Consider the following 26,224-nt stretch of genomic DNA (forward strand, 5'->3'; position numbering starts at 1 on the left):
TTCTTTTAAATATCCTCCGTACTAGCAAGTTATTGTCTTTTGAAAATAAATTTTGAGTTTGGAGAAAAATCAGGTCTGTATTTGGGGAAAAATCAGGTCTGCATACAATATGTATTGTTAGCCGTTACTCTAGGTTTTTTGTGGTTTTCTTTGCTTATTTTGAGAGCAAGGCTCAGTGAAAAACAAGATCTAGCTTTTAGGTAAACTAATATTCTTATATGACTTTGAATTTTTTTAGAAGTTAGTTTCAAAAGTTCCCAGAATGTTTAAAGTAATGGGGGCATCAATTGGCATCAGATTACAGCTTCCCAAGAAGCTTGAACTGAACAACAGTCTTTTGGATGTGTATGATCTGGTATATTTGTTTTTGTTTTTGTTTTAATACTGACTATGAAACCTTTAGCTCAGATAAGTTTCTTAATGGAGTGGTACATGAACAACATAAATAATTTAAATTTTCTTGGATTAAATTTTTTATACTAGTTACTGCCTATTTTTTGTTTTTCTCCTTTATACAAGGAGTAAATAGAAGAATATTATTCTAGATTATTGGACATGCATTATTAGGATGTTATTAATGGAAGTCTACGATCTTTCTTCTACATACTAGATCAAATTGTTTCTGTTTTCTATTTCCTTTCCTAAATCTAATCTATATATAGTGGTATAGATAAAAACTGCCTAAAATTAAGCATGTTACCTAGCCAAATTCAGATAATTAAAAAAAAAAAATTTGAATATTTAACTTCAGAATAAGTTGTGTGTTTTAAACAGCAGATTTCCATGCCTGTGTTTTCCTTAGACTATTGTCAAATTTAGTGGCTTTTACTTTAATTCAAACTGATTTTGAGAGGAACCGACTTGACACTTGATGCATTATAAATCAGATATCTGAAAATATATGTATACAGGAGTCAATCTTTTATTAAAATGTTCACTGAAACAATTGTCCTCTACAGTCTTTCAAAATAAACTGTCTTAAATAGACCATCATGTTTTCATTTTCTATGATAAATGGTTACCGCATCAGTTAGCCATGAGAGGATTTTAGAAGTTTTCAGGGGTAGCAGTGTTTAAGGAGGGAGGCTTCCCAGGAGGCACAGTGGTAAAGAACCTGCCTGCCAATGCAGGAGACAAGAGAGATGTTGGTTCGATCCCTGGGTTGGCAAGATCCTCTGGAGTAGAAAATGGCCATCCTCTCCTTTGCCTGGAAAGGTCCCTGGACAGAGGAGCCTGGCAGGCTTCAGTCCGTGGGATAGCAAAGAGTCAGCCATGACCGAGCATGCTCGCCGCCCTCCCCCCCACACACACAGTGTTTTGTTTTTATTGAGGTATAGTAGCTTTATACTGTCGTGTTAATTTCTGCTCAATGGTGGAGAGAGTCAGCTATGTGTGTACACATGTCCCCTCTCTCTCGGACCTCCCTCCCTTATCCCCATCCCCATCCCACCCCGCCCCCGTCTAGGTCACCACAGAGCCCTGAGCTGAACCGCCCGTGTTCCACAGTAAGTTCCCACCACTGTCTGTCCTACGCGTGGCAGCGCGCATACCGCGATCCGGTCTCCCTGTTCACCCCCCTGCATGACCGCCGTCCACTTTCTACATCTGCATCCCTGTTCCTACCCTGCAGATAGGCTCATCAGTACCATTTTTCTTGATTCCGTATATATGTGTTAATATAGGGTATCTGTTTGTCTCTTTCTGACTTACTTCATTATGTATGACAGACAGTAACTCCATCCACATCTCTGCAAGTTACCGTGCATCAGTCCTTTTTTATGGCTGAGTAGTATTCCATTGTATATATGCACCACATCTTATTTATCCACTCCCGTCTTCCTCAAATATTTAATGTGTCTACATGTTCTTTTCTACAGAGAAATGGTCAATGCATGGTTTGCTGAGAGAGTTCACACCATCCCTGTGTGCAAGGAAGGAGTCAAAGGCCACGCGGAATCCTGCTCTTGCCCCTTGCAGCCAAGTACCCGTGCAGAGAGCAGTGTCCCTGGAACACCAACCAGGAAGATCTCTGCCTCCGAATTCGATCGGCCGCTTAGACCCATTGTTATCAAGGATTCTGAGGGGACTGTGAGCTTCCTCTCTGACTCAGACAAGAAGGAACAGATGCCTCTAACCTCCCCACGGTTTGATAATGATGAAGGGGACCAGTGCTCGAGACTCTTGGAATTAGTGAAAGATATTTCTAGTCACTTGGATGTCACAGCCTTATGTCACAAAATTTTCTTGCATATCCATGGACTCATCTCCGCCGACCGCTATTCCTTATTCCTCGTCTGTGAGGACAGCTCCAACGACAAGTTTCTTATCAGCCGCCTCTTTGATGTTGCAGAAGGTTCAACACTGGAAGAAGCTTCGAATAACTGTATCCGCTTAGAGTGGAACAAAGGCATCGTGGGACACGTGGCGGCTCTTGGCGAGCCCTTGAACATCAAGGACGCCTATGAGGTAAGTAAGCTCGTGGATCAGAGGCAGGGTGGGACACGTGGCCGCTCTTGGCGAGCCCTTGAACATCAAGGACGCCTATGAGGTAAGTAAGCTCGTGGATCAGAGACAGAGTGGGACACGTGGCCGCTCTTGGCGAGCCCTTGAACATCAAGGATGCCTATGAGGTAGGTAAGCTCGTGGAACAGAGGCAGCATGGGGCACGGAGTGTGGATGGGGCATTGGGCAGCCGCTGGGAATCATAGCGATGTTTGAAACTGAGATTTCATCCTTTACAAACTTATTTAAAGTGGGAACGTATGGTTAAGAACCTTCCCATCTTTTGAAAGTCAGTTTCCTCACTGGTGGTCGAGTCCAACCCAGGGGCCTTAGGGAAATCTTGTCTTGTTATTCTCCTAAGTGATAATTGGACATAGCTCATCTCACAGTTGTTTTCTCTCATATTTTCCTGATTACTATACATATCCTTATCCACATTATCACCACGTGAAGTTCTGAGGATTTTACTGAGATTCTAAAATAATAGGTCCAAAAACTGTCTGAAAACCAAACCAATAGTCTTTTTAAATTCATTCATTCACTTAATCATACTCATTCATTTGACATCTCATTGATACCAAAGTCTGGTAATCTTTCTTTCCACTCTTTCAGTTGTTTTACTAAATAAATTTATCTGTATCTTCAAAAAATAGGAATTTTTGCTCTACAATATTTTGATGGAAGGATTTGATATTTCTTCCACTTTTGTTTCAGTAGTGAACAAGTCTTTATTATAGACTTAAAGATTACAATATATGTTTCTTCAAATTTCCTATGAAAATGATTCTTTTATTAATAGAGTTAGAGATTTTAACCAAAGCATCTTAATTGAATGGCAGTATGTTTATGAATCATGTTCTAGCACCGTGATAGAACAATTGTTCTTGCTACTCATCATGTGGTACACTGTGTAGCTTCCATAGTAACACAGAGAAGGGGAGGTTCCTATAGATGTTCTGCTCAGCCCTGTACTCCTGATGCCTAGTACAGTGCCTGGCACAGAGATAAGTCCTAATAAGTATTGACTAAGAGATGATTGTGGTAGGGGAGATAAATAAGTAGAGTAGAAAGCATGTCATAATAGAGCCAGGAAAAATGTGTTAGGTTCAGGGAAGTAGAAGGTCACATGTAACTGGGGAGATGGAGAGAGGTTTCTCTGAGGAAGCAATGATTGATACAGACCCTGGAGGATGGGTAAGATTTGAGTACATTGAGTTCTGTGCGTGGTGAGAGCCAGATGCAAAGAGAAGTTTGAAGAAGAAACGGGAAGTTGGACCATGTGTTGCTTATGTGGATATATGTGGGGGATAGTGTGGATTTTGAGGGGCTACTGGAGATCACTGAGGTCTTGAATGCCCAGCTGAGGAGTATGTATTTGATTCAGAGCCATGAGGAATAATTGAAGATGGTTTGAAAGGGGGACTGGTGTGATTCAGACTGTGCTTTAGAAGGATGAATATTATGGTGGTCATAAATTAGATGGAAAAGTACTGGAAACTGGTAGGAGAGGCTATTTTAATAGGCTGAGGAAGTAAGGACCTAAACCAGGGCACTGGCCTTCAAGATCAAAAGGAGGAAATGGATTGCAGAAGCAGTTGAATCTGCCAGACTTGGAAGCTCGCAGGAGATGGAAGTGAGAAGAGAAGCTGGAGATGCCTCAGGTTCTGAAGCTGGGTCAGTAAATAGTGGTGACTGGTGAGGAATTCTGAGGGTAGGGATCTGGGGGGATATGTGATAGTTCACGTACGTTAAATCCTGAGATAGCTCTCGGAATCCACTCTATTCCAGCAGTGTTTTCAATTTTGGTTCTTCACGGAGCTGTCTCCATGACCTCTTTGAACTCTGTAAATAACGTCACACCATAGCAGACTCCAAGAGGGGTATTAAGGGCACAGCTGAAGGATTGCTGCCAAATTTGCGGAATCCCCTTCCCATCTTAGGTGACACTGGTAGATTAGGACCATAAATATGCTTCAGTTTTGCTGAGAAAGCCTTCATTTGTCTGCATTGTCCTAAACTTCACCAGCACTGAGGATTTCTTCACCTATATCAATTTTATCTATTTTCTTTACCATCTTTAGAGTTTTTGGGTTACCCAGAAAGTTTGTTTGAGTTTTTCATAAGATGTTACAAAAAGTCTGAAAGAACTTTTTGACCAACCCAATAATATGGTGTAATTTTTGTTTTGCAGTGAGCAGTGATTTAATTCTTGTCTAAAATAGGCCCACAGGGTGAAGCCCCTTAGCCTGGTGTATTTCTCATGTTGCTACTCCACCCTTGACACCCTCGATCTGTGTTTATAGTGGCCTTGCAGAAGTTCTTCCTGGCACAGAATTTCATTAGAAGTTGTGGGATTGATTGTGCTGTAATTTACGTTGGTCTTAACAGTGAAAATCAGTTGGCTAGTGGATAATTCATTGCTTGGCTTCCCTGGTGGCTCAGTGGCAAAGAACCTGCCTACCTATGAAGGAGACAGGGGTTCAATCCCTGGGTCAGGAAGATCCCCGAGAAGGGCATGACAACCCACTCCGGTATTCTCGCCTGGGAGAGTCCATGGACAGAGGAGCTGGATGGCCTAGTCCATGGGGTTGCAAAGAGTTGGCGCACCTGAGCATGCCTACGGTTCCTTACTCAGCCCGCTCATGATTAGTAGTGGTCAGAATACTGTCTCTTAGCCTTCTGTGGAAATAGTCAAAATGTGAAAGCGTGTTCTGTTTTCTTAGTCCTACACATTCCTTAGATATGTAATCTGTAAAAATGACTCTGGATAGCAGTGTTTCTTCAGCTTACATGACCACAGAACACTTAGACGTGGTGGTGTAGCAGCAGAAAACCAAGCGGTGGCCGTGAGATAAAACAGTGTTCAGATTGAAGCTGAGAATAAAAAAGTCTCTTAGATAAACTAATTTTAAGAAATGGTCAACATTTGATTCCCATTTTAAAACTTTGTAACAGAATGGTATACAGTTGGGAATTCAACTGTTTTATTGCTGATAAAATAATACATTCACATATTTAAAACATGACATGATCCACAGCTTAGACCAGTGAGTTTCAGTTACACCACAAATGTCAGTCATGTTCAGTCAACACATCTTCTCCTCTATCAGGCCATCTTTCATGCAACGTTCTTGAATGTGGCACAGCATTTATTAATAATAAGATATTGACCCAATAATCAGAACAACTTATATAAATGTGTTGGAATTTTCCTAATACTTGAAAACTAGACATCATCCAGTATTTAGATCAGATTGTGTATCACTCAGTGTTCTCCAGAGAAACAGAACCAGTAGGATATATAGAGATAAATAGGAAGTGATTTATTGTAGGAATAAGCTCACTTGGGTATGGAGGCTTAGAAGTTCCAGAGTCTACCTTCCTTCTGCAAGCTGGAGAACCAGCATTGGTGTGGTTGATGGTATAACTCAGAGTCTGCAGCCCTAAGAACCAGGGGGGCCAGTGGTGTAACTCTGGTCTGTGTCTGAATCAAAAGCTTCAGAGCCAGGAGCTGTGGTGGACTGCACAAGGGCAAGAGAATATGGATATCTTGGTTCAGACAGCAAATTCGTCCTTCTTTCCTCTGCCTACTCAAGGGATTAGATCATGCCCACTGGCATTGATAAAGATCTTCTTTACTCGTTCCACTGATTCAGATGTTCATCTCCTCTGGAGACATCCTCACAGACACACCTAGAAATAACGCGTTATCAGCCGTTTGGGCGTCCCTTAGCCTAGTCAAGTTGACACATAAAATAAACTATCACAGATTGCCTTGAAGCCCTGGTTCTATGTCTGGTGGAAGCCTTATGCCTCCCAAGATTTCCTGTGTCAAAGGATTTATATTGTCTAAATAACCCTCTTATTTCCTAAGTCAACAGGAATGCAAAACTTAGACCCATCTCTTGTTTCCAAGGGGCAGCCTCTTCATGGACACCATGATTTTTAGGGAGAGAAATTGGAGGATCACATCGCCACTCATGTGGTCTTTCCCTCGAGCTGCAGCTCTTCCCACCCCAACCTTATTCCCACCTTTTCAGCCCTTCTTCAGATAAATATGTCTTCACCATCTCTCATCCTGCAGGTCTCAGGCACTACTCAAGTGAATTTCTGATAAATAAAATTATTTCCAAAATGAATTTCAGAAGAAAGAAATAACAATAGCTACTGTCCTAATTTTAATAAATTACCAATTTTGATACATTTGTCGTGTTGTAATTGTGTCCTAGGGAACAGAGTTTGGGAACTGCTGTATCACTGTTAAATGCTCTAATAATCTTTAGATATTCCACTTTGTGAAAGAAGATCAGTATATAATTTGGCAAATCTAGTTGGTTATTTCCTTTTTTGTTTTCTGTTATTTTTATCTTTATATGATTTCAAGCTTATAGAAAAGTTGCAAGACCAGTATCAGAAACTTGGGTATACCCTCTACCCAGATTCTCTAATTGTTTATATTTTGCCCCATCTGCTTTATTACTTTCTTTATCTGTGTGTAATGCATGTAAGTAATGCATGCATATTATTTTTTTCTGAGCCATTCGGAGACATTTTTACTATATGTATATTCTGATAAGAACAGATACTGCACTTGATCTTAGCTAAAAGCCTGAGAAGCAATTACTATATATATTTTCTAACAAGAATATAGTCTTACACAATTGTCATACTTTTATCAAAATCTGGAAATTTTTTGATACAAAGCTCTTAGCTAACATTCCATAGTCAAATTTGGTCAGTTGTCCCATGAATGTCCTTTGCAGTGATTTTTTCCCCCCTCTGTTCAAGGCTCTAACTCAGGGTTACATATTGCACGTATTTGTCCTATCTTGTTAGTTTCCATTAAATCTGGAGTAGTTTCTCAGTGCTGCTCTATCTTTCTTGACATGTCTTTTGGAAGGAGACAGGCCAGTTATCTTGCAGAATGTTTTTCTTGAATAGATTCAATTTAGGCGCTTTTGGCAGGAATACCACAAATGTTCTTTCGACCTCGTTTGGCTTTACAGCCGACTCAGTTCTTCACCTCTACACCAGCTGGGGTGTCCTACAGTCCAGCTCACTCCTGACACGAGTTGCCTGGAGTGAGTACAGACCCCATGGGTTAGGGGCCCTGTCGTACAGTGTTGTCCCCACTTAAGATGCCAGCCATGAGTAGGACCCCCAAGCTAGCCACACTAGTTTCGGGCTGACTGCAGGCGCAGGGGCTCCCCACTCGGGTTTAGTGATTTGCTGGAATGACTCAGAACTCAGGAAAGCGCCATACTTAAGATTATAGCTGTATGTTTATAAAGGATAACATTCAGAAATAGCCTAGTAGAAGAGGTACACAGGGCAAGTAGTGAGAGGTGGGGGACACGAAACTTCCTTGCCCACGCTCTATGGCAACACCATCCAGCATAGATCACCTTTACCCAAAAGCTCCCTCAATCTGATTTTTCTTTCATTATGTAGGGATGGTTGATTAAATCATTGGCCATTGGTGATTGGACTCAGTCTCCAGGCCCCTCTTCCTTATCCAGTTGTGGCAGGGCTGAGCGTTCTGACCCTTTAATCACTCAGGTGGTTTTCCTGGCACCCAGATCCAGTCCTGAAGCTATTTGAAACCTTCTCACCCATGAGACTTTACATTAGCATGAGCTCAGGTATGCTTAGCAGGGGCTTGTTATGAATATAAAAAGACTATCAGGTAATTCCAAGGGTTTGAAGAGATCTAATGCCAGACCAAACATGTTTTTTAATTATACCACAGATCTTAGCATATATTACCAGGTAGCACGCGATGTTATTTTACCACATTATTGATGATATTAAACTTGGTAAGTGCATTAAAGTGGTGTCCACTAAGTGTTTCACAATACAGGTACAATTTTCCCATTGTAATTAATAAATATCTTAAGAGAAGTTATTTTGATATTATGTAAATACTCTTTCTTTATCATAGCACTTACCACTTTGGTCATCTACTAATTTTCCAACTTTATATCAATAATACTATCTATATGTATTAGTTACATTCTAATGTGAAGAAGAAATTTTGTCTTCTTTATTCATTATTTCTATCATTATGGACTCATGGATTTTTATTTTTTAATGAGTTATGCTGTGTTACTATCTTATTCATATTCTTAGATTATATCCAATTTATTGGCTCAATTGATGCTTTTGAACTGTGGTGTTGGCTCTTGAGAGTCCCTTGGACTGCAAGGAGATCCAACCAGTCTCTCCTCAAGGAGATCAGTCCTGGATGTTCATTGGAAGGACTGATGCTGAATCTGAAACTCCAATACTTTGGCCACCTCATGTGAAGAGTTAACTCATTGGAAAAGACCCTGATGCTGGGAGGGATTGGGGGCAGGAGGAGAAGGGGACGACAGAGGATGAGATGGCTGGATGGCATCACCGACTCGATGGACAGGAGTTTGAGTAAACTCCGGGAGTTGGAGATGGACAGGGAGGCGTGGTGTGCTGTGATTCATGGGGTCGCAAAGAGTTGGACACAGCTGAGCAACTGAACTGAACTGAACTGAACTGATGTCCTTTTGGCTCAGTCTATCAAATCCTAAAAGATGATGCTGTGAAAGTGCTACAATCAATATGCCAGCAAATTTGGAAAACTCAGCAGTGGCCACAGGACTGGAGAAGGTCAGTTTTCATTCCAATCCTAAAGAAAGGCAATGCCAAAGAATGCTCAAACTACCACACAATTGCACTCATCTCACACGCTAGCAAAGTAATGCTCAAAATTCTTCAAGCTAGGCTTCAACAGTACATGAATCGTGAACTTCCAGATGTTCAAGCTGGATTTAGAAAAGGCAGAGGAACCAGAGATCAAGTTGCCAACATCCGTTGGATCATAGAAAAAGCAAAAGAGCTCCAGAAAAACATCTGCTTTATTGACTACGCCAAAACCTTTGACTATGTGGATCACAACAAACTGTGGAAGATTCTTAAAGAGATGGGAATACCAGACCACCTGATCTGCCTCCTGAGAAATCTGTATGCTGGTTAAGAAGCAACAGTGAGAACCAGACATGGAACAACAGACTGGTTCCAAATTGGGAAAGGAGTACATCAAGGCCGTATATTATCACCCTGCTTGTTTAACTTATATGCAGAGTACATCATGTGAAATGCCAGGCTGGATGAAGCACAGGCTGGAATCAAGATTGCCAGGAGAAATATCGATAACCTTAGATGTGGAGATGACACCACACTCATCGCAAAAAGCGAAGAGGAACTAAAGAGCCTCTTGATGAAAGTGAAAGAGGAGAGTGAAAAAGTTGGCTTAAAACTCAACATTCAGAAAGCTAAGATCATGGCGTCTGGTCCCATCACTTCATGGCAAATAGTTGGGGAAACAGTGGAAGCAGTGACAGACTTTATTTTTTGGGGCTCCAAAATCACTACAGATGGTGACTGCAGCCATGAAATTAAAAGATGCTTGCTCCTTGGAAGAAAAGTTATGACCAATCTAGACAGCATATTAAAAAGCAGAGACATTACGTTGCCAACAAACGTCCACCTAGTCATTGCTATGTTTTTTTCCAGTAGTCATGTATGGATGTGAGAGTTGGACTATAAGGAAAACCAAGCACCGAAGAATTGATGCTTTTGAGCTGTGGTGTTGGAGAAGACTCTTGAGAGTTCCTGGGACTGCAACGAGATCCAACTAGTCCATCCTCAAGGAAATCAGCCCTGACTATTCATTGGAAGGACTGATGCTGAAGCTTAAGCTCCAATACTTTGGCCAACTGATGTGAAAAACTGACTCATTTGAAAAGACCCTGATGCTGGGGATGACAGAGAAATGAGATGGTTGGATGGCATCACCGTCTCAATGGACATGCCTTTGAGCGGACTCTGGGAGTTGGTGATGGACAGGGAGGCCTGGCATGCTGCAGTCTATGGGGTCGCAAAGAGTTGGACATGACTGAGTGACTGAACCGATGTTGTTTTGATGTGTTCCCGCATCACTCTTGGCATTTTCTTGCTTTCTGGGGGAGCTGAAACTTTTACCTACTTAGCAGGATGTTCTAGACTCATCTTACACTTCCCCTGCCGTGGACTTAGGAACCCAGGTGCCTCTCAGTGGATGGGATGGTATTTAAAAACCAAGATCTAGGCACTAGGCATGCTCATTGCTACTACTTTTTCAGCAGATAGAGGTAGAAAAAAAATATACAGACTAACATACACTAATATTTTATTTATTCCTATAGCTAGCTACCCACTATATTATAAACAATAAATTCTTACCTCTGATTTCAATCTAACACCTCAAGGTACATTTTGTTTTCCTCCTCCAAAAATGAAGAACCAGGCTTCCTTATTCTTCTTTTTTTAATTGAAGTATAGTTGATTTACAGTGGCATGTTCAGATGTATAGCATAGTGGTAAAGTTATATATGTGTATGTATATATATATATATATATACATACACATATATTTCAGATTTTTTTCCTTTTAGGTTACTATAAAATATTGAATATATTTCCCCAACTTTACAGTAGGCCCTTACTGGTTCTCTTTTTTATATATAGTTTGTTAATCCTAATTTATTGCCCTATGTTTTTCCCTTTGATAACCATAAGTTTGTTTTCTATGTGTATAGATCTATTTCTGTTTTGTAAAGAAGTTAATTTGTGTCTTTTTTTTTTTTTTTTAGGCTTCTGCATATAAGCAGTATCATATAATACCTTCCTCTGTCTGGCTTACTTCATTTAGTGTGATAATCTTAGATCCATCCATGTTGTGCAAATGAGATTATTCCATTCTTTTTCATGACTGAGTAATATTCCATTCTACAACAAGAGAGGCAGGAATACACTGGACAAAAGACCGTCTCTTCAATAAATGGTGCTGGGAAAACTAGACAGCTACATGTGAAAGAATGAAATTAGAACATTCTACAACACCATACACAAAAATAAACCCAAAGTGGATTAAAGACCTAAATGTAAGACTGGTTACCATAAAACTCCTAGAGAGAAATGTCAGCAGGACACTTGTGGACATAAATCCCAGCAGTATCTTTTTGGATCCATTTCCTTAGTGTTTATATATTTGTGCATGTGCTCAGGCCAAGTTCCAAGCTCTTTATTCCTTTCTGTAGAATCCGTTTCTTCAGGCTGAAGAACTTTCTTTAGTATTTCTTTGGTATTGGTCTGATGGTGACAAATTCTCTGATTTTGTTTACCTAAAAATGCCTTCATTTTGCCTATAATCTTGAAAGATATCTTTACTGCAAAGATACTTCTTGGTTAACAGTAGTTTTCTTTCAATATTTAAAATGTTTTCCCAATTTTTTTTCTGGTTTTCACTTTTCTTATGAGAAGTGAGCCAACCTTCCTTTCTTACATGTTTCATGTTATGTATCATTTTCACACTATGTGTATATGTTTAAGGTTTTCACTAACTTTGGGAAAATTTTGGTCATGTGTTTAAATATCTTTTTTCAGCTCCATTTTTTCTCTTTGGCCTCCATTTGTATGTGTTAGACCATTTGATATTGTCCCAGAGAACACTGAGGCTCTGTTAACTTTGTATAGTTTTTGTTTTTCCTCTCAGTCTTTGATTAGGTACTTTGTCAGTCTCTGTTCAGGGTCATTGATTCATCCAATCTGCTGTTAATCAGTGAACTCTTCATTTTAGACTTTGTACTTTCCAGTTCTAGAATTTCCATTTGGCTTTTTAAGAATACTTTTTTTCTGTCTCTGCAGAGATTCCCATCTGTTCATTATTACCATATTTTAAGCTTTTTAATACATTTATAATAGCTTCTTTGAAGTCCTTGTTGTTAATTCCAATATCTGAATCATCCTGGGGTCATTTTTTATTGACTGTTCTTTTTCTTCACTATGGGTTGTGTTTCCTGTTTCTTCATTTGTTGTGATTATGTTGTAGGCTGGACATTGTGACTGTTTGTTGAAAGTCATTTGGGTTATATTATCTTCTTTTAAAACAGGGCTGACCTTTTTTCTTGCAGGCAGTGAAGTTACTGGAAGATCCTTTTGGCCCTGTCAGATTTGGTATTATTATTTATTATGATGGATCTATTTTAGTTTTAAATTTATCCTTAGGGAATGCTGCCTGGATCTCCGGTAGGGTCCTTACTCCCAAGGAGTGGCCCTTCTGTGCCTCAGCTGAATGCCTGGGTACCTAGTGAGGTACCTCTGATGGGTAGGACCCCAGTGTCTTCAAACATTTTATAATTGGAGGCACCAGTCCACTTTCAGCTTTCAAAAGGTAATTTTTGCTTGTTCTCTTAAGAGTCTTGCCAAATACATGTTCAGCCTGTATTGAACCAAAGACATGTTCATACTGTCTTCTGCCACTCCTCTTTATACCCTACCGCACCCACAACACAGCCTGTCTTAGCAGGTACTTTGCCTTGCACACCCCAGCACTTGTGTTTTTGTTGTTGTTCTGTCCCTAAGTCTTCTACAACTCTTTGCGACCGCATGAACTGCTGCATGCCAGAGTCCCCTGTTCTTCCCTCTATCCTGGAGTTTGCTCAGATTCAGTCCGTTGAGTCTGTGATGTTGTCTAACCATCTCATCCTCTGCTGCCCCCTTCTCCTTCTGCCTTCAATCTTTCCCAGCATCAGGGTCTTTTCCAATGAGGGACTTTGCATCAGGTTGCCAGACTATTGGACCATCAGCTTCAGCATTAATCCTTCTAGTGAATATTCAGGATTGGTTTCCTTCTGGACTGGCTGACTTGATCTACTTGCTGTCCAACGGATTCTCAGGAGTCTTCTCCAGCACCACAGTAATAAAGCATCAATTCTTCGGTGCTCAGCCTTCTTTCTGCTCCAACTCTCACAGCTGTGCATGACTACTGGAAAAACCACAGCTTTTTTTTTTTTTTAAACCACAGCTTTGACTAGACAGATATTTGTCAGCAGAGTGATGTCTCTGCTTTTTAATACACTTTCTAGGTTTGTCATAGCTTTCCTTGCAAGGCGCAAACGTCTTAATTTCATGGCTGCAGTTACTGTCCACAGTGATTTTGGAGCCCAAGAAAATAAAATCCATCACTACTTCTACTTTTTCCCCTTCTATTTGCCATGTGGTGGGATTGGATGCCATGATCTTAGTTTTTTGAACGTTGAGTTTCAAGCCAGCTTTTTCACTGTCCTCTCTCAGCCTCATCAAGAGGCTCTTTAGTTCCTCTTCACTTTCTGCCATTAGAGTGGTATCATCTGCATTTCTGAGGTTGTTGATATTTCTCCCAGCAATCTTGAGTTCCAGCATATGATTGAAAAATCCAACCCAGCATTTTGCATTATGTACTCTCATTTCAGTTCAATTCAGTCGCTCAGTCGTGTCCGACTCTTTGCAACCCCATGGACCACAGCATGCCAGGCCTCCCTGTCCATCACCAACTCCAGGAGTTTACCCAAACTCATGTCCATCGAGTTGGTGATGCCATCCAACCATCTCATCCTCTGTCCTCCCCTTCTCCTCCTGCCCCCAATCCCTCCCAGCATCAGGGTCTTTTCTGATGAGTCAACTCTTCACATGAGGTGGCCAAAGTATTGGAGTTTCAGCTTCAGCATCAGTCCTTCCAGTGAACACCCAGCAGGACTGATCTCCTTGAGGATGGACGGATTGGATCTCCTTAAGTTAAATAAAACTTAGCAATTTTTGTTAAATTGTTACAATTTAATTTAATTTAAGGGTGACAATATATAGCCTTGTCGTACTTCTTTCCTGGTTTTGAACCAGTCATTTATTCCATGACTGGTTCTAACTGTTGTTTTTTAACCTTATACAGGTTTCTCAGGAGGCAGGTAAGGTGGTCTGGTATGCCCATCTCTTCAAGAATCTTCCAGTTTGTTGTAACCCACATAGTTCAAGGCTTTAACATAGTCAAAGAAGCATAGTCAAACCAATTTTTTTTTTTTTCTGGAATTCCCTTCCTTTCTCTGTGATCAAAATCTATTGGCAATTTGATCTCTGGTTCATTTGACTTTTCTAAACCCAGCTTGTACATTTGGAAGTAATTCTTGGTTCATGTACTGCTGAAACCTGGCTTGAAGGATTTTGAGCATAACCCTGCTAGCATGTGAAATGAGCACAATTGTACAGTAGTTTAAACATTGAGAGCTGTACCATAAAGAAAGCTCAGTGTCAAAGAACTGATGCTTTTGAACTGTGGTGCTGGAGAAGACTTTTGAGAGTCCCTTGACTGCAAGGAGATCAAACCAGTTGGTTCTAAAGGAAATCAGTCCTGGATATTCATTGGAAGGACTGATGCTGAAACTGAAGCTGCAATACTTCGGCCACCTTATGCGAAGAACTGACTCCTTAGAAAAGACCCTGATGCTGGGAGGTATTGGGGGCAGGAGGAGAAAGGGACGACAGAGGATGAGATGGTTGGATGGCATCACTGACTCAATGGATGTGAGTTTGAGTAAACTCTGGGAGTTGGTGATGGACAGGGAGGCCTGGCGTGCTACAGTCCATGGGGTCGCAAGGGTCAGATAGGACTGAGCAACTCAACTGACCTTGAAAATTCTTTGCATTGCCCTTCTTTGGGATTGTTTTCTTGTCCTGTGGCCACTGCTGAGTTTTCCAAATTTGCTGACATGAGTGTGGCACTTTAATAGCATCACCTTTTAGGATTTTGAAACCGCTCAAATGGAATTCCTTCACCTCCACTGACTTTATTCATGGTGATGCTTCCTAAGTCCCTCTTGACTTCACACTCCAGGCTGTCTGGCTCTAGGTGAGTGATCACAGCATCATGGTTATCTGGGTTATAAGATCTTTTTTGTATAGTTCTCCTGTGTGTTCTTGCCACCTCTTCTTAATCTCTTCAGCTTCTGTCAGGTCCACACCGTTTTTGTCCCTTGTTGTGGCCATCCTTGCATGAAATGTTCTCTTGACATATCCAGTTTTTTTTTTTTAAAAGATCTCTAGTCTTTCCCATGCTGTTCTCTGCTGTTTCTTTGCATTGTTTGGTTAAGAAAGTCTTCCTGTCTCTCCTTGCTCTTCTCTGGAACTCTGCTTTTAGTTGGGTCTATCTTTCCCTTTCTCCCTTGCCCTTCACTTCTCTCCTTTCATCAGCTATTTGTAAAGCACTTTAGAAGCCCTGAATTCAGTTCCATCTGGAACTCTGGTTCCACTTGGGTACCACCTGCCTCCTCGCTGGGAGAAGATGCTGCCTGGAGGAGAAGAATCTTGCAGTGCAGCCTTATGCATTCTCCCCTGCACTATGTGTGGCTTAGTTGTCTCATGTATTTGAGATATTTCAGATATTTCCCAGCAGGAGGACAGTTGTTTTATTAAAAAAACTAGTTGTTTTATTATAGGAGATGGATATTTAAGCCTTGTGGGTCTTTTTTTTTTTTTTTTACTGTCATGTTCTCATAAACAGTGAAAGAAATAATAAAGTGATAGTAGTGGTCCATTTTTATTTCAGTGGTTCCTGGACCTGGAAGCATTAGAAGTCCATGTTTGTAGCCCTTGCACTGGGTGCATTGTTAAAGGAAAATTCTTTGAGATGCCAAAATTCTCTTAAAGTGATTTTCAGGCAGACATTACTCCTACTTCTTTCACTGAAGAGTGAAATCGAAGGTTGCTGTTTATTTTAAACTTCCGGTATACACAAAATCTGTGGGAGTCCTACACATTTCAGACTCTTGCTTTGATTAGATAGTTGAGTTTAATCCTCTTCTTTATAAATTGGTCTTGTAATTCAGATATTCATTAACAAAATAATTGCTGAGGATCCATTTCCATTCATATTTTGATTATTAGCTTATGGAATAATTCCCTATATAAATTCATAATGTTTAATTTCTTTTAATTCATCCATATCAGTAGCCTGTCTGCTTTCTTTAGATACCTTGCAATATAGCATGTTATTTAAAACTGTTTTTTGGAAATATTCAGGCAAGATTTTCTCTGTCTTTTCAATGCAACTTTGAACATGTTTGCAGAAAAATTAAAATGCAATAGTGTTTATTTGTAATATAAAATATTTATGTTGATTCGCCACCATTTTTTAACTTTCGTTTTGAAAGTTTGTCTTTAAGGCCATGTTCGGCCCTCTAAATGGGAAAATTGGCCTCATTTCTGACCCTAGTTTGATGGGATTTAGTGTAATCATTTACTTCATTCACAGCTTTGGCTTTGCGTGACTCTAGACTAATTAAAAAAAAAAATAGAAATGACCTTCAAAAATGAGGATTTTTCCAGTGTGACTACTCTGTATTTTCCAAAGGGAATTCCAAAAGCCGAGTTTTTACAATAATGCTATTATTAGGTTGAGCATGTAAGTTCCCAAGGCTGTTGCTTTGAAGGGAACAATATTCATTCAGATATTTATATTCTGGTATGTTTGCTTCCATTCTAATTGTATCTCATATACTAGTATCTGTCCATTTCCTTGGAGTTTTTCCTCCTACCTCTAAAAGGTTTGTTTTAAGCTATAATAAGCTGAAAATGATCACATTGGATAACTATGGTATTAGTTGTTAATGAATTGCTTCATTTTTTTAACATGTTTTTGAGTTCCTGAGTTGATCTTGGGAATATAGCAATGAACCAATAAAAGCCCCTCGTGGAGTTTACAGCCTACCTTTAATCTTCTTAATCTGGTTTAATGGAAAATAGCCTGCATCTTTTTTTTCTTTAACCCACGTTTTGAACTTTTACACATTTCAAAAGCCCTTTGTGATTATTGGATGTGCAAGGGTGTACTTTGTGAAAGGGGAAAGAGATTCAGAAGATTAAGGAGTTGTTTATAGTTTGATGAAGGCCATGCACTTTTATTAAATAAAAAAGAAAAGATTTTAAGTCTTATGAACATCTGAGATAGAAATACAGAATACTGAGGTAAGAGATAAACAATCGTTTGTTGTTGTTGTTGTGTTAGGCTGAGTCATGTCCAACTCTTTGTGGCCCATGGCCCAGTGTACTGTAGCCCATCACGCTCCTCTATTCACAGAACAAGGTCAGTTGTTACAAGGGAAGTAACATCAGTACTGGAAAGGTCATTTTGGAGGTGGTGGGTTTTATAGGAAAGAATTTCAGACCAGAGATGCTTTTCTTTTTCAGAAGAATCAGTGAGATGGGAATAGGCAAAATTTATTACAGAAGAGGAGAGTTGTCACTTTTTCTGGGGTTTAAGTGAGACTATCTAAATTGGTTACTTTTTTGAATTTTGTTTATTTCTTAACATTTGTTTGCATCTGTATTTATTCATGAACACTAGCTTCTTTAAAAAACTTTAAATTTATCTTTGTCAAAGATTATATGTACTTATATGATTTGATATCTTTACAATGATAAAATTAACATTCAGAGCAACAAGGTAAGTCAAAGGTTAGATTTCTCTAATCCTATAAATCAGAAAAATCAAATCAATCATTGAGCAAGTCAGTCACTAAATTTAATTTCATCTTCCTTACTAGGATCCTCGATTCAATGCAGAAGTTGACCAAATTACAGGCTACAAGACACAAAGTATTCTTTGTATGCCAATCAAGAATCATAGGGAAGAGGTAAGCCAATTTTCCATTTTATAAAAGGTCATTTGGAAACATTTTTCTTTTTGAAAATTTTTCTTTACTTTTCATACTTCTGAAATAATGCAGTAGTATAGTTAACTCGAAAGTACTTAAATGTTCTGCTTGATGTTTTTTATTTAGACTTTAGTAATAGAATTATATCCTGATTATTTACTTTGACCTAGAAATACATTTTAGACATATAATTTTTTTTACCCCTGTTTACTGAGGACCTTACTCTATCCTAAGATATATAATTGTGGTTGTGATTATAATCAATTTATTTCATGTTATATTTTGAACACCTGAATAATGCTTATATCATAAATGGTTATCCAATCTCAATGGTCATCAACTGATTTTATTTTTTATTCCAAATGAGGTTTTGAAAAAAATGGAAATTATAGCTAACTCCAAGAAAAATTTATTGTGAAATTATAACAAGCAAATGAAAATAGGTTGGTTTATATTTCACCTAATTAGAAGGTTTGGATTCTGTAAACACTGAATTCTCTCTTCATTTTACATTTATTTGAAAAAAAAAAGTTAATAAATGATCATGTAAACTGAATGCTTCACTTGAGTATTCTCAGCCCTGCCTGCACATTGCTAACAACTGTGGAACTTCTAAAAAGTTACAAATTAAATCAGAATCTCTAAGGGCAGAGTGTAGATACTGATACATTTTTAAAGATCCTCAAATAATTCTAAAAGTGTAGCCAGGGTTGGAAATCATCTCTAAGTGAAAACAAATAGATTGAAAGAAAAAAAAAAAGATTGAAAGAGCTCCTATTTGTGGTTCTTAACCTTGGCTGCAAATAGAATCACCTGTGGAGCATTTAGAAATTCTAAAACCACAGTTGTTACCGTCGGACTCCTGCCACGCCATGGACTATAGCCCTCCAGGCTCCTTTGTTCCCAGGATTCTCCAGGCAAGAATACTGGAGTGGGTTGCCGTACCCTCCTCCAGGGCATCTTCCTGACCCAGGGTGGAACCTGCATCTCCTCTCCTGCATTGGCAGGTGGGTTCTTTACAACTGAGCCCCCTGGGAAGCCCATCCAGCCTTTACCAAGTTCCACAGATTGTTTTTCTATTAGTGTTTCCCATTTCTGTTTCTTTCAATTTCATTCCTACTACCTGTACTGTACCATGATTCAGATCTTGAAGTAATGCCTGAACTTTTAAAATATTCTCATAAGGAGTTTCTGTACTTTAAGTCAATTTCCCTTGGATCCCCAATACATATGCCCTTGGGAATTTTCCTGAAACACAGACTTCTAAATCAGTGCTTCCAACAGATCGCCAGTCCAGGTTGGATGCAAGAGACAAGTGCTCAGGGCTGGTGCACTGGGATGACCCAGAGGGATGGGAAGGGGAGGGAAGAGGGAAGGGGGTTCAGGATGGGGAACACATGTAAATCCATGGCTGATTCATGTCAATGTATGGCAAAAACCACTACAATAGTGTAAAGTAATTAGCTTCCAACTAATGGGGGGAGCAAAAAGAAGAAAAAAAAAATTTTTTTAATAAATAAATTAATCAGTGCTTCCCTTGTGGCTCAGACAGTAAAGAGTCTGCCTACAATGCGGGAGACCTGGGTTCCATCCCTGGGTTGGGAAGATCCCCTGTAAAAGGAAATGGCACTCCACTCCAGTACTCTTGCCTGGAAAATCCCATGGATGGAGGAGCCCGGTAGGCTACAGTCCGTGGGGTCGCAAAGAGTCAGACACGACTGAGTGACTTCACTTCACTTCAAAACAGGAATGTGCACGTGGAATCTTAAGATGCATGTTCTGAGTTCAGTAGTCTAGGTGAGCCCTGAGTGAAAGCCTGTTCCACAAGCAGAGGTGGTGCTGGTGCACGCAGCCTGCAGTCACAGCTTGATGAACAGGCTCCTAGGTCAGTAACTTCTCAGCCTTCTGAATACCTTCTCAGGGCCTTAGAGTTGCCACATGGTTTCTTAAGAAGGTAGTTACAGCCATGATTACTAAAAATACCTGCAGCTAAAACATATATATGAGATTAAATAATTAGCTAATTCATTGTGAATGAATAAATGAAATTGAAAAGACCGTGCATGGACCAATGGTGTTCTTTAATTGGATTGCCAGATAGAGGAAATGCAAAGCATATCTCATGCAGTATTGGGGATATAGTTATACTAAAAAACCATTTGTTATTCATCTAAAGTTAAATTTGACCAGACATCCTATGTTTTATCTGGCTGCCCTAGTTATAAACCAAGGATGTATTATGTGCACTTAAGAAGGTGATGTTCAGCTTTTAGTTTATAAGTATGTTTTAAAACCATAGCCTGAAAAACAACTTTGTACTGGTCGAGAGACTTAGCCCAAATCATGCTCTGGTTAAACGTTCTTTCTAAGTTGCATGAACACTGAGGATTGAGGGAATCCATGAGAATATGCAACAAAATCACCAGGGTGAAGAGACTGCGTTTCTGCAAGAGAGCATCCTCTGGGTACACATGTTTTTGTCTTTGTAACTGCCAGTGAGGAAAGTGAAAATGAAGTTGCTCAGTCCTGTCTGACTCTTTGTGACCTCATAGACTGTAACCCACCAGGCTTCTCCCTCCATGGAATTTTCCAGGCAAGGATACTGGAGTGGGCTGCTTAAACTAAAACAACAGTAACAAAATCCCCTGCTGCAAGTCTATTTTATCTGATATGAGTATTGCGACTCCTGCTTTCTTTTGGTCTCCGTTTGCATGAAATATTTTTTTCCAGCCCTTCACTTTTAGTCTGTATGTGTCTCTGGTTTTGAGGTGGGTCTCTTGTAGACAGCATATATAGGGGTCTTGTTTTTGTATCCATTCAGCCAATCTTTGTCTTTTGGTTGGGGCATTCAACCCATTTACATTTAAGGTAATTATTGATAGGTGTGGACCCATTGCCATTTACTTTGTTGTTTTGGGTTCACGTTTATTCAACCTTTCTGCATTTCCTGTCTAGAGAAGTTCCTTTAGCATTTATTGAAGAGCTGGTTTGGTGGTGCTGAATTCTCTCAGCTTTTGCTTGTCTGTAAAGCTTTTGAATTCTCCTTCTTATCTGAATGAGATCCTTGCTGGGTACAGTAATCTAGGTTGTAGGTTATTCTCTTTCATTACTTTCAGTATGTCCTGCCATTCCCTTCTGGCCTGGAGGGTTTCTATTGATAGATCAGCTGTTATCCTTATGGGAATCCCTTTGTGTGTTATTTGTTGCTTCTCCCTTGCTGCTTTTAGTATTTGTTCTTTGTGTTTGATCTTTGTTAATTTGATTAATATGTGTCTTGGGGTGTTTCGCCTTGGGTTTATCCTGTTTGGGACTCTCTGGGTTTCTTGGACTTGGGTGGCTATTTCCTTCCCCATTTTAGGGAAGTTTTCAGCTATTATCTCCTCGAGTATTTTCTCATGGCCTTTCTTTTTGTCTTCTTCTTCTGGGACTCCTATGATTCGAATGTTGGGGCATTTCACATTGTCCCAGAGGTCCCTGAGGTTGTCCTCATTTCTTTTGATTCTTTTTTCTTTTTTCCTCTCTGCTTCATTTATTTCCACCATTCTATCTTCTACCTCACTTATCCTATCTTCTGTCTCCGTTATTCTACTCTTGGTTCCCTCCAGAGTGTTTTTGATCTCGTTCATTGCATTATTCATTTTTAATTGACTCTTTTTTATTTCTTCTAGGTCTTTATTAAACATTTCTTGCATCTTTTCAATCTTTGTCTCCAGGCTATTTATCTGTAACTCCATTTTGCTTTCAAGATTTTGGATCATTTTTATTATCATTATTCTAAATTCTTTTTCAGGTAGATTCCCTATCTCCTCCTCTTTTGTTTGACTTGGTGGACTTTTTTCATGTTCCTTTACCTGTTGGGTATTTCTTTGCCTTTTCATCTTGTTTAGATTGCTGTGTCTGGAATGGGCTTTCTGTATTCTGGAGGTCTGTGGTTCCTTTTTATTGTGCAGCCACTTGTAAAAGAATGAAACTAGAACACTTTCTAACAGCATACACAAAAATAAACTCAAAATGGATTAAAGATCTAAATGTAAGACCAGAAACTATAAAACTCCTAGAGGAGAACATAGGCAAAACACTCTCTGACATAAATCACAGCAAGATCTTCTATGACACACCTCCCAGAATATTGGAAATAAAAGCAAAAATAAACAAATGGGACCTAATGAAACTTAAAAGCTTTTGCACAACAAAGGAAACTATAAGTAAGGTGAAAAGACAGCCCTCAGATTGGGAGAAAATAATAGCATATGAGGAAACAGACAAAGGATTAATCTCAAAAATATACAAGCAACTCCTGAAGCTCAATTCCAGAAAAATAAATGACCCAATCAAAAAATGGGCCAAAGAACTAAACAGACATTTCTCCAAAGAAGACATTCAGATGGCTAACAAACACATGAAAAGATGCTCCACATCACTCATCATCAGAGAAATGCAAATCAAAACCACAATGAGGTACCATTACACGCCAGTCAGGATGGCTGCTATCCAAAAGTCTACAAGCAATAAATGCTGGAGAGGGTGTGGAGAAAAGGGAACCCTCTTACACTGTTGGTGGGAATGCAAACTAGTACAGCCACTATGGAAAACAGTGTGGAGATTTCTTAAAAAACTGGAAATAGAACTGCCATATGACCCAGCAATACCACTTCTGGGCATACACACTGAGGAAACCAGATCTGAAAGAGACACATGTACCCCAATGTTCATTGCAGCACTGTTTATAATAGCCAGGACATGGAAGCAACCCAGATGCCCATCAGCAGACGAATGGATAAGGAAGCTGTGGTACATATACACCATGGACTATTACTCAGCCGTTAAAAAGAATTCATTTGAATCAGTTCTAATGAGATGGATGAAACTGGAGCCCATTATACAGAGTGAAGTAAGCCAGAAAGATAAAGAACATTACAGCATACTAACACATATATATGGAATTTAGAAAGATGGTAACGATAACCCTATATGCAAAACAGAAAAAGAGACACAGATGTACAGAACAGACTTTTAGACTCTGTGGGAGAAGGTGAGGGTGGGATGTTTCGAAAGAACAGCATGTATATTATCTGTGGTGAAACAGACCACCAGCCCAGGTGGGAGGCATGAGTCAAGTGCTCGGGCCTGTTGGGCTGGGAAGACCCAGAGGAATCGGGTGGAGAGGGAGGTGGGATGGGAGACCGGGATGGGGAATTCGTGTAACTCTATGGCTGATTCACATCACTGTATGACAAAACCCACTGAAAAATAAAAAAATTAAAAAAAAAAAAAAAAAAAATCCCCTGCTGCACTGATGTACAAGTTAGGTAATCAAATTCACTCATTTAAAGTGTATAGTTTGATGAGTTTTTAAGAGATGCATGTACAGTCCTGTAACTATCACTATCATCAAGATACGAAACATTTGGGACTTCCCTGGTGGTCCAGTGGCTAAGACTGCGCTCCCAGTGCAGGGGGCTAGAATTTGATCCTTGGTCGGGGAACTAGATCCCACGTGCTACAGCTAAGATCCCAGTGCAGCCAAATAAATTACAGTAATAATAAAATTTTTAAAAGATGCAAAGCGTTTCTGTCCCTGCAGATATATCCCAGCACCCCCTGTCGTTGCGCTCCTCTTCCCTCAACCCCCAGCTGCCGACAGTCCCCGACCTGTTTCTTGTCGCTGGTATCTTGCCTTTTCTAGAATGTCCTACACATCATGTAAGTGGAGTCATACAGTATGTGGTCTTGGGTGTCTGCCTTCATTCACTTAGTGTCATGCTTGTGGTTCATCCATGTTCTTGCGTGTATGAGTAGTGTGTTCCTTTTTTATTGCTGAGTGATTATTCCGGGGTGTGGTTGTGCCACAGTTTGACTATCTGTTCATCCGTTGATAGATTTTTGAGTTGTTTCCAGTTTCTGTCTCTTAGAAGAAGATGCACTGTTGATGTTTGCATACTGGTCTTTTTGTGGACATATTTTCGCTTCTCGTGGGTACATATATAGGAGGGGTGTTTCCAGGTCGTGTGTTGGCTGTTTGTTGAATTCTATAAGAAACTTCCGAAGTCCTTTCCAAAGTGACTGTGCCATATGCTTTTTCACCTGTGATGTGTATGAGAGTTCTAGATGCTTCACATCCTAGGCAACACATGGTGTTGTCAATTTTTGAAAGTTTTAGCCCTTAAATTTGATTACATGAGTAAATAACCTGGCTCACAGTCACGGGCTGTCTGCTCACTTACAGACCTGCGTAAATTGGGTTCAGCCACAGGTCCCCAGATTGGGACTGTCCAGAGCTCCCCCTGAGATTTCTGCTGAATTACTCGGCATTCTCGGCATTGCCTGCCTCCAGGCCCCTTCTTCCTCCCCTGCTGTCTCTGTTTTACCCTGCGATGATTTGATGAGAAGCCTGAGCTCCCACTGGTTTTCACAAAAGCTTATTCACACAGAACATTTCATGAGATAAAAGCTTTCAGTGACTTCACTGGCGTCTTAGTAACTTTACTGATGGGAAGGTTTCCAGACGCAGCTTTTTAAACATCTTGCTGACCCTCCCCACTCTTTGCCCTCGCCTCCCACGCTCACACTGCTGGGTTTGAAATTATTTCCTGTGAGAATTATTCCTTCAGAAAAAAAGGAATGAAGAGAAACAGTCAGAAAAACAGTCATACTCTCAGCTTGGTTGTGGTATAAAAAGTCATTTAGCTGACCCAGAACTACTAAGAAGATGAACTGTATGAATTCCAAAATTATCTTTAGATTTATAGCTATATAAACAAACTGGGGGCAATGTTTGCTGTTGTGTACATACAATGGAAAAGTGCTCTTTCTCTCACGAAGTTTTTTAAATCACAATGGGAGAGTCCCAGTAGGGCTTTGGGGAGTTGTTGTTATGATTGCTCATTCTGGGCTTGAATCCCGTCTTCAACACTTACTTGATGAGAAACCAGGATAGAATTGGTTAATCCCTGGATCTTCAGTTTCCTCATCTGCTAAATGAGGGTTGTAAAAGGACCTACCTACCTCAGAGGGTTGTTGTAAAGATTAAATGTGTTTGTTCATGCAAAGGGCTTGACATAGTTCCTGGCACACGGGAAGTGATCAATAAATGTCAACTGTCATTTGTTTAAAGGAGGCATGGAACTTTCATGAGAAAAAAAGAATGAAGAGGTCATCAGCCACATAATAACCAGTCAGCTGGGATCAAATGACAGCCAGCACAGTCCCTGACTGGACTGTTACCCTCTAACAAACGCTAAGCTTCAAAGAAAGATACTTTTCATTGTTTTTGCTCATAAATGAGGCAATGTAAATTTGGTTTCTTCTCTTTGTGTTAGTGCAGTTGTATCGAGTAAGCTGACGCTGACTCCAACTATTTACCAAGGAACGAAGATGAAATGTGATTATTGATTGTTTATAAAATGTCTTGGCACCTTTTAGTGACCCCAGTTTCTTATGGTACCAGCTCTGCAGAGCTGATTGAAAGGAGCAATTGAATACTGAGTACTAGAGTCTGAACTACAACATAGTCCAGAATAGTCAGGAAGACTTTTAAGATTCAGTAAAATATGTAATCACTTCATCTGCCTCTCTTCTTGTGAAATATTTCAACTAATTAAACATTTTCGGGAGTTCTTTTCATTAGTGTTACAATTGTAAGTGTAATAATGCAATGCCTTTTTGGAAGTCAAGATCATAGATATTCCTAAAACTTCTGTGACAGAATTTTTTTTTTAAGTCATAGAGGATAAATGCTTACAACCTTCCCTTCCCTGTATACTCCCTTCTAAGACAGTGCAGTTAATGGGCAAAGGGTGGTGGTGGTAGGGAGTGGACTGGAAAAGCTAGAAGAAGCTAAAATAATTTATTTGGGAAAGGTCACAGAACTATTGGCTAGAGAAAGTGAATGAAGAGAAAAAGTAAAGGGGTCAAGGGAGAGAAGAGCCAGTCTAAACGGTTTGAGGAACAGTGTGGGTGGGACTTGGGGAATAACTCTTTGTCCTGTGGAAACTGTTCGGAGGACTTGACGCAGGTTAATTCGTTTAAATCTTTGTCACGACCAGAGGAGGTGGTCATTGTTTTATTCCCACTTACAGAAGATAAAACTGAGATACGGGACATTGAGGGAAACTTGGCCGAAGTCACACAACTAAAACCTGGCAGGTCTGAAATTGAAACCTAGGCAAGAGGGTTTTTTAAAATTC

At 39.8% G+C, this 26,224-nt stretch overlaps 1 protein-coding gene across 4 annotated transcripts in view; it reads left to right on the plus strand.

Moving 5' to 3' along the window:
• Positions 1 to 26,224, plus strand: part of PDE5A (phosphodiesterase 5A) — a 158,366-nt gene that overhangs the window by 20,664 nt on the left and 111,478 nt on the right. For all 4 annotated transcript variants that reach the window (XM_065907629.1, XM_065907627.1, XM_065907630.1 and 1 more), the window contains exons 2-3: positions 1,878 to 2,466; positions 17,928 to 18,017. In XM_065907629.1, the coding sequence (XP_065763701.1) occupies positions 1,878 to 2,466; positions 17,928 to 18,017 (679 nt within the window). The remainder of the gene's footprint in view (positions 1 to 1,877; positions 2,467 to 17,927; positions 18,018 to 26,224) is intronic.

The sequence above is a fragment of the Muntiacus reevesi genome, chromosome 16 (genome assembly GCF_963930625.1).
Source record: "Muntiacus reevesi chromosome 16, mMunRee1.1, whole genome shotgun sequence".
NCBI classification, from domain to species: Eukaryota; Metazoa; Chordata; class Mammalia; order Artiodactyla; family Cervidae; genus Muntiacus; species Muntiacus reevesi.